This window comes from Castanea sativa, chromosome 6 (assembly GCF_040712315.1).
Source record: "Castanea sativa cultivar Marrone di Chiusa Pesio chromosome 6, ASM4071231v1".
Taxonomy (NCBI): Eukaryota; Viridiplantae; Streptophyta; class Magnoliopsida; order Fagales; family Fagaceae; genus Castanea; species Castanea sativa.
This window is the reverse complement of record NC_134018.1, coordinates 20898335-20907738: the sequence shown is the minus strand read 5'-3', so window position 1 is coordinate 20907738 and position 9404 is coordinate 20898335. Positions and strand designations below refer to the sequence as shown.

At 40.7% G+C, this 9404-nt stretch overlaps 1 protein-coding gene across 1 annotated transcript; it reads right to left on the bottom strand.

Moving 5' to 3' along the window:
• Positions 1-1236: 1236 nt before the first annotated feature.
• LOC142639627 (uncharacterized) lies at positions 1237-2698 on the bottom strand. The gene is made up of 2 exons (XM_075813777.1): positions 2054-2698; positions 1237-1623 (listed from the first exon to the last, which is right to left on the bottom strand). The coding sequence occupies exons 1-2, from the start codon at positions 2696-2698 to the stop codon at positions 1237-1239; spliced, it is 1032 nt and encodes a 343-aa protein (XP_075669892.1).
• Between the last annotated feature and the right edge of the window lie 6706 nt (positions 2699-9404).

Sequence of the window (9404 nt, the reverse complement as noted above, 5' to 3'; positions counted from 1 at the left end):
TTTTTTATGTTTTTAGAAGGAGGATTACAAAGAGTGCAATGTACTCCCCTTGTTTCACCAAGGGAAAATCCAATGATTTAATGAAAAGTTTCAGTTCCTTCATAGTATGTACTACTACTACACACATTTTTTTAAAACCCATTTCATATTGTTAACAATCTTATCTTAGTCATAGCCACATTTAAATTTATGAAATCGAACTATAAGTTCTCAAAAATTATCCACTGACACAATGCTACTCCAATATACTTGCATATACCCAAGCAACTAAGCAAAGAAATACCTAATGAAATAAATGGTGTCAATGTACCTAAGACTTAAATAAATGGTGTTAATATGCCCAAGGTTTATAATCCGAAGAGCCATGCATAACCAAGATTGTGTTTATCACTTAAACAAATAAAAAGTATTAATTTACTCAAGGTACGTGGCCCGAGAAACCAAGCATGACCAAGGTTCTGTTTAGCACTTAGAGAAATAAACAACATTAATTTACCCAAGTTACGTGGTCTGAGGAACCAAGCATGACTGAAGTTCTATTTAACACTTAGAGAAATAAACAACATTAATTTACCTAAGGTACATGATCCGAGAAATCAGGCATGATCGAGGTTTTGTTTAACACTTAGAGAAATAAAAAGTATCAATTTACCCAAGGTACGTGGTCCAAAGGAAATCAGGCATGACTAAGGTCTTGTTTAACACTTAAACAAATAAAAAGGAACTTGGACAATAATAATCAAAATAAAAGATGGCAAGATAGCTTGTCATTAATAATAGCACATTCGAAGGTTATTTACATTCCATGGACATGATATAACATTTTCATCTAAATCTTCCAAAAAATAAGCTCTTATTTCGGCCATCGAAGTGATGCGGTATGACCTTTCCCAATTAGGTCCTAGTTTTCCCCAAAATGAGTTCTTTGCGGTTCTTTGCAGTTCTTACCACCCTTCTCATCACCAAATCCCCCAGTGCTAATGGTCTGACCTTCACCCCTATGTCGTATCCTTGCTTAAGCTTTTGCTGATAATGTGCCTACTGAACCATGGCCACGTCTCTCCGTTCATCAATTAAATCCAAACTCTCCCGTAGTAATTGATCATTGTTGTTGGGATTGAATAGGCTGGTTCTTAATGTCGAAAATCCTGTCTCTAAGGGAATTGCGGCCTCGGAGCCATAGGTCATGGAGAACGGCGTTTCCCCAATTAATCGACGAGGAGTAGTTTGATATGTTCAAAGAATGTGTGGAAGCTCATCAACCCACCTAACCTTAGCTTTATCTAGCCTATTTTTCATCCCATTAACTATGACCTTATTAACTGCTTCAGCTTGCCCATTCCCTTGCGAATAGGTTGGGGTTGAGTACATATTCTTAATACCAAGCTCACCATAATACCTTTCGAAAGCTTTGCTATCAAATTGGAGCCCATTGTCAGAGATAAGAGTATGAGGAATCCTAAATCTGGTAAGAATATTCTTCCAGACAAACTTCTTTGCATCAACATCCTTTTTATTAGATAACGGCTCAATCTCGACCCACTTTGTGAAGTAATCAGTATCGACAAGGAGCCATCTTTGGTTTCCCACTACTTTAGGAAATGGCCCTACAATATCCAAGCCCTATTATGTAAATGACTATGGACTAGAAAGAGGATTTAGCATGCCCCTAGGCTGATAAATGCATAGAGGGAAAATCTCTGGCATTAATCACACTTTTTAACATAATCTTATGCCTCTTTCTGCATACTTAGCCACCAGTAACCCTGAGTAAAAGCCCTATGCGACAACGATCTGCATCCTGTATAACTTCTATGGATTCCTTCATGCAGTTCCTCCAAAAGTGGCTCCACCGCCTCGAGATGAACACGGAGTAAATATGGCCCTGAAAAAGAGCGCTTAAATAATTTTTGTTCCTCGAACAGTTAGAAATGGGGAGCTTTTTTCGTATTTTCTCTGCCTCTCCCCTCTTGGGAGGCAACATTCCCTCTTTCAGGAATGCAACTATGGGATCCGTCCAACTAAGACCAACCCTTATCTAGTGTACACCAACCCTCACCAATTCCACCTCGACTGGCATTAACTGATCCTCCGTAAGGATGACCCAAAGAAGGCCCTGATTCGAAGAAGTTGCTAAAGTTGCTAGGGAGTCTACATGAGTATTATTGCTTCTCGAGACCTGTTGTATAGAGAAAAACTTAAAGCCAGATTGTAGTTGCCGAGCTTCATTTAGATTTTCATGTATCCTATGATCTCTGGATTCCAACTCGCCCTTGACTTGTTCGATGACTAACCTTAAGTTTGAGAAAATCTCAACTGCCTTTCCACCTAGTTTCCTCACCATAGTTGTCCCAGTTAGCAAGGCTTCATATTTGGCCTCATTATTAGTAGCTGAAAAGCCCAACCTTAGAGATTTCTCAATAGTAATCCCCTCTAGGGACATTATCACTATCCCAACTCTAGACCCCCTCTGGTTAGCCGCCCCATCAACGTAAAGCTTCCAAGTCGGATTTTCGTGGATAGAAATTGTTAAAACTTGTACTCCCTTAAACTCTTCCTCCTCGGTTCCAACCATTGCTAGATATTCTGTAAATTCTGCTACCAAGTCCGCAAGAACTTGCCCTTTAATAGCGGTACGAGGCATGTACTTTATATCAAACACTCCCAAAATTGTCCTCCACTTGGCGACCCTTCCCATATAATCAGATCTCCGAAGTAATGATTGCAAAGGAAGTTGAGTAAGGACTACAACGGTATGCACCTAGAAGTAGTAAGGGAGCTTCCTTGTAGCATGCACTATGGCCAAAATGGCTTTCTCCAATGGCAAATAACGTATTTTTTCCTCCTGCAATGACTTACTCACATAATAGACTAGTTTTTGTACCCCATTCTCCATCCTTACCAAAACCAAATTCACTGCATGACACATCACTACAATGTAGGCAAAGAGGACTTCTTCCTTTTTGGGTCTGGACGGAATAGGTGGTCGGGACAGGTATTCCTTCAATTGTTGGAAAGTAAGGGTGCATTGTTCAGTCCATTCAAACCCCTTCAACTTATGTAGGAGCTAGAAGAATGGTCTACATCTATTTGTCGACCTTAAGATGAACCTATTTAAGGCAGCAGTCATTCTGGTCAACTTTTGCACTTCTTTAGGATTCCAAGGAGGACGCAAATCATTTATCGCCTTAATCTGATTAGGGTTAACCTCAATTCCCCGGTGCATGATCATATATCCCAAAATTTACCAATACTGATGCCAAAAGAACACTTAGAGGAATTGAGATGTAACTTATGTTTCCTCAGTACTTCGAACACACTTCCCAAATCATTCACATGTTCAGTTACTACCTTACTCTTTACAACCATATCGTCAATATATACTTCTATATTTTTTCTAAGTTGAGACTCAAACATTCTTATCATCATCCTTTGGTAGGTAGACCCAACGTTCTTCAAACCAAATGGCATTACTCGATAGTGATAATTCCTAGTAGGAGTCAAGAAGGCAGTCTTCTCCTGGTCTTCCAAAGCTAATGGTATCTGATGATATCCCTAGAAGGCATCCAAAAAGCTCATTCGAAGATGACCGACCGTAGCATCCACCAATTAGTTAATCTAGGGAATCGGAAAAGGATTCTTAGGGTAAGGCTTATTCAAAATCAGTAAAATCCACGCACACTCTCCACTTCCCCGACTTCTTCTTCACCACAATTGTATTAGCTAGCCACTCCAGGTAGAAAACTTCCTTAATTTTCCCTGCACGCTTAAGTCACTTCTTCCTTGACAGCTTCAACATGTTTTTTAGAAAAGCACCAAGGTGGTTGCTTCTTAGGGATAACTGCTGGATTGACATTTCGATGGTGACAGATGAAATTTGGATCTACTCTATGAGCTTCATAGGCATTCCAAGCAAAAACATCAACATTCGTCCTAAGGAAAACCAACAACTCCTCCTTCTCCTAAGGAGGCAATTGAATTCCAACTTGAAAGTACTTCTCAGCATCATCATCAATAATAATCCTCTCCAACTCTTCACACATTAATTCCCCATCCTCGATATCCAAGGATTCTGATATTTAGTTAATTGCTACAAGGCCTTTTTTGGGATAGTTGAGGTTTCACCCTCGGACTGATGTCTAATAGTGGCGACCATGCATTGTCTTACTATAGCCTGATTTCCAACCAACTCCCCAACCTGCCCCTCTGAGGGGTACTTCACCTTTAAATGCAACATCAAAGAGACGGCACCCATGGCGAGAAGCTAGGGTCTTGCCAGAATAGCAGTATAGGGTGAATAAGCATCCACCACAATGAAACTGACTTCAACAACCCTTAACCCTGCCTGAACAAGCAACTTGATCAGGCCATTGGGAATGATCATCTTCCCATTAAACCCCACCAGAGGGAAATCATATCCCGCTAAATCTTTAGGTTTCAGATTAAGTCCACGGTATAGGTTGTTGATACCATATTTTGTCCGCCCTCGATTTGCATGCCGAACCCTGTAAAATTCAAAAATATTATTTTCTCTCCATGTGGTCGCGAGAACATCTAGAATGACGTGACGCAACCCGTTCGAACACCGGAGCATCCAAAGTGAATTTTTTCAACAAAAATGACCAAAATTCCCCTGGTCAACCTGGGGTTGACTGAAGATCAAAATCCTCACAAAACAATATTTTTCTTGGTTTTATATCAAACTTAAGCTCCTCGAAGATTTTTAGCAACTTTGACCTAGAGTTGACTCTAGTGGTCTCTAGAAAACCTAATTTTGATCTGATTGTCAAAATGGGTTGAGACCAACACCATTACAAAAATAATCAAATTCTCATTTCAACGACTATTCATGGGTCAAAATCGAAGTTAAAACGGTTGAGATATTGAGAAAACTGGGAAAAGTGCATCAGCACACTTCTCGAGACCATAACTTATGATCTAACTGTTGGAATTTTAATTTCTTTAGTTTTTCAAAAACTAGACATCCAGAGCTTTCCAGGGACACTAAGATCGCCTCAATCTGAGTCTGGGAAGACCTCCAAATGCACATACAAAGTTGGAACCAAAAAGTGCAACAAGACGAATTTGCTGATGTCACGATGACCTCAGTCCGGTGGTCCTTGTAGGTCCGTCAGGCCCAACTTCACCTACAAGGTGCACAATGCCTCAAAAAGCATGCTAAGGGCTATAAATAACCTTTGGCACCCCAGATTGGACCAGAACTTTAAAAAATGGGTTTTTGGAAACAGTTTGGGCATTTTTCCTTTCTTCCCAACACATTTCTCCACCAAAAACACACAAAAAGACACATCAAAATTTCTTGATTCTTCTTTCTTCACCAAAAATACAAGGTAGTATTCATACCCTCCATCCTCCTCTCCTTGGTTCTATGCCTTGGATTTGAGGTATAGGGGTATGGATGTAGCTTTTTGGCTACAATCCATACCCCTTTCCCTATAAAGTTTCATAAATATTTTTATCCTTTCTTTTTGCTTGAATAACATGATTTATTGCTTTCTTTGACATGTTCCTTGCTTTATCTTGTTTCTAGCATGTTCTTAGCTTATATCCATGTCCTTCCATGCTTGTTCATGTGTTATTTGTCTCGATCTACATGTTCTATGCTTTATGCCATGTTTTCCCATGCTTTGTTCTTCTTTTTGTCCTATGTTGATATTGGAGTACATACTCACATGTTTGTATGATATTTTGGGCTATACCTTGTTTGGATCTATGTTGTTTATGTGTACTTTGCCATCTCTATATGGTTAGATCATTGTCTTCACATGCTAATATGCTTGGATTCATGTTCTTCCATGTTGTGGGTTTTTTTTTTTACTAGGCCCAAGTAGGAACAAAGATCTTGGGCCTTATACTTGTTGTTTGATGGACTGGGCTTAGTTCACCAAAGCTATATTGGGATGATTACGAACAAAGTTGTTTACAAAATATGAATCCTACAACACATGCACATCCATACATACAAAATATATACGTATTGTACAGTAAAGAACAGTAAAAAGGCAATTTAAAACATTAGAGATCCTTAGAATGATGAGTAATACTTCATTATTTCTTGAGTTTTTAAGTACATTAGGCCCTCTTTCCATTGGAATGTGTTACAAGGTCCAAATAAGTTCAAAAGTCACAGACTTAGATAGCTCTTTGAGGCTTCTAAGACTTGTGAGGTTTGAATCCCTTTGGATCCAAGTGTATCCTCTAATGTCTGCCTCAAGATCTCTCACGGAATTTTCCCTCTTTTTCCATTTTTTGAATTCTAAAGGGGTTTCCTAAAGGATCTTTTTACTCTAATTCACTATTGCTATTTGATTTTGCTGATAGCTTCACCCCCTTTTATAGTACATTCCTAGGATTTTTGGTGTACCACTGATTCCCCCTATTTGCTGCTCTGTGTACTAGAACCAATGTTGTGTTAGCAACATTGGTAGCTGGTCATTTCCTCATTTTCTCACTGTATTTTTCTTTTGAGTTTTCCCTCCAAAAAGTCCCCAGCTAACCTTCCTCTTTCAGGGGGTCCTAGGGACTGACTTTTAACTTCTTTTTTCAAGGCTTCTAAAGAGGCTTTTCAGAACCTCCCTTTTGGTTGCCTCATCCTTTGTCTTTTTTCTCTAAATAGGCAGATTCCCCCTGTCAGGCTGAAAGATCCCCAGCTACCTTCCTTTATGGTTCACCTTGCTGCTCTTCTCGAGGTACCGGGCTTCCCTTCATAGGTGCTGGTTCCTAAGTCATCAGCTGTTTCCAAAGTCTTTTCTTCTGAGTTACAAGCGGCTAATGGGACCTGTCTTTCTTTGTTTCTTGTGCCCATGAGCATGCTTCCTTGAGCTGTCTAACTCCTAGCTAATTGTTTCCTGCATTTCTCGAGGATCCTGTGGTTCTGGCAATCCCAAGGCATCCTGGTTTAGTCGTTTTCTGGGCTCAAAGAAAACTCTCCTTACAAAGGCTAGGCTAAGCTTCCTTTTTCCTTTTCCTTTCTTTTCAAGGCCCCAAAGCTTACCAATTCATAAGCTTGGGCTTCCTTTTACCCATTTTAAATGGGCCTTGGCTCACGGATTGAGCCTTTCCTATCCTTGAAGGCTCATTAGTTTTTTTTTTTTTTCAATACTTGTAATATTTTGGACCTCAACACATGTTTAGGTGCTAGGATTTACATGTCTACATGCATGTTTCTATGCCTACATGTCTCGATCTATGTTTTCCATGTGCTTGTGCGCTCCATGCCATGTTTATATGCCTAGACCTAAGCTATATTTGTCATGTCATGTGCTATTGTAGCCCTTTTGTCGCTTTTGTCTCTCTTTCTTGTATTTTGGCCATTTGGTAGGATTTAGATCTTAACCCCTTTATGGTTTTGGTCATCATCCGAACACCTTGGCCTATATTAAAGGGTTTGGATCATCCTAGTTGCAGGTTTATGTTTGCTTGCTTCTATGCTTTATCTTCCATGTTAGCTTCTCTGGTTTTAGGCTTTACCATGCTTGACGCCTTTCGCGAGCTTGATCTTGCTTGGTTACATTCGACGCCTATGAGGCCTTGTTTGGATGTAACCATTTAGGAGGCATCTTCGGGTGCCGGGTTGCTCCGTGTGTACCCTTCCCTTTTTTGCTCTGTGTGATGCTATGCTTACCATGCCTGTTTGTGCCACCTATTGGCTTTCTATACATCTTTATACACTTGCTCAAATGTCCATGCATAAGTCTTGCTTGCTAGTGTGTCGTTCATGCTTCAACTCAATGAAGTTATGGACATTCAATCCAAACCAACATTAGTCCCTTGCGGACACCATCTTTTGTTTGCTTTCTTGCTTGCTTGCTTGCGTTCTTGTTTCCTTGCTTGCCATGTCTATCATACTTATCTGCTTTATGCCTCTTTTATATGCTCTTTGCATCTTTTCCTTCCTTTGCCTACCTGCTGGCTTCTTGTCTTTACCTTTGCATGTACACACATGAAGCGAGGACGCTTGGAGCTAGGGCACGGTCTCCTAGGCACAAGCAAAAAGGGCGCGGATGCAAGCATGTAGATATGAGCGAAGCAGCTACGTCTAGTAGGTTTAGGGGTATAGCTTATCCCATTTGGTTATGTACTCTTTTAAAACTCCCTTCCTTCCTTCCTTCTTTCTCTCTTAGATGGGTTGTATTAGGTATATCATGCCATGTACCATTCGTTCTCATTTCTAGAGTATGGCGACCCCTGTTTACTTTCCTGCACCTATATTTTGGGCCATGCTCTAGGGATGTAAGCATTTACTGTCCTACTCTGTGTACTTGCATTGTGCATAATGTATGTATATATATACCTGCTCCCCCCCTTTTGGTGTGATTGTCATAGTCCGTGTCACCTAAGGCAAAGCAATGCCTAATTTTCGTCGCAAAAGTAAGGTGACATGTTGCCAGATTTTCATCGTGGAAATCTGGTACTTTGCCTGAATGCCTTAGGAAAGCATAGATTGGGACCACACCCATTTAAAGCCAAACCTCAAAGCTCCCATGCATGCAAAGCCCCAAAAGCCAATGCCCATATCATGTTTTTCACTTCCAATCTCCAATAATTAAGGTTTTATAAAAACAAAGGACTGTCCTCGGAGAGGCAATGTAGGGTGCCTAACACTTTCCCCACACGTAACCAAACTTCCGGACTCAAGAATCAAGATTTTTTGCCATCTACATTAGATTAGAAAAAATGACATTTTTCTCAGCCTAGGATTGGTAATAAAATCAACTAGAAACAGGTGACCAATCACACCTTAGAAAAACCCAATGATTGGTAGCGACTTCACTTATCTTTGGTAATCACCTAAAATTTGGCCAAGATTCCTGCCACACCTCCAAAGGTAGACCTACCCTCCTCTACCGAGAGGGAGAGAGCACCCGAAGCTCCATGAGATCCACACGCACGATCATAGAGAGGGGCCACCAATGGGCCCTGCTCACGCGGGAGCGTTGCCACGACAGGTGGTCGAACGAAGGCCCGATGGCAGTTATCCGTCTTGAGGCCGGGCGTCAACATAAGTGGGGGTACATATTCTCCACTCCACTACCCTGGCCTACCAATACCCTTGTGACATCAAATCCTCAAATCGGAAGGGTTTCCACTAGGGCATCATCATGTGGTTGATAAGTCCCAATCTTATTCTCATCCGAGAAGCTCAACATTGGTCGAACTTCCAACCACCCTTGCTTAGACTCATGAATCAGTTACTCAATATCCGACTTTGCTATGGACATAACCCAATAAAGGGATCCCCTAGTTCCACCTGGAGCTGCAAAAATTACATTGATTAATCCCAAGGACGGTCTAGAGATAGACTTTCTCTGGTAAGTTGACCCAACTTGACTTCCTTGCTTAGAAGAGTGATGCATAAATTGCCTTAACTTCCCCACTTTGAC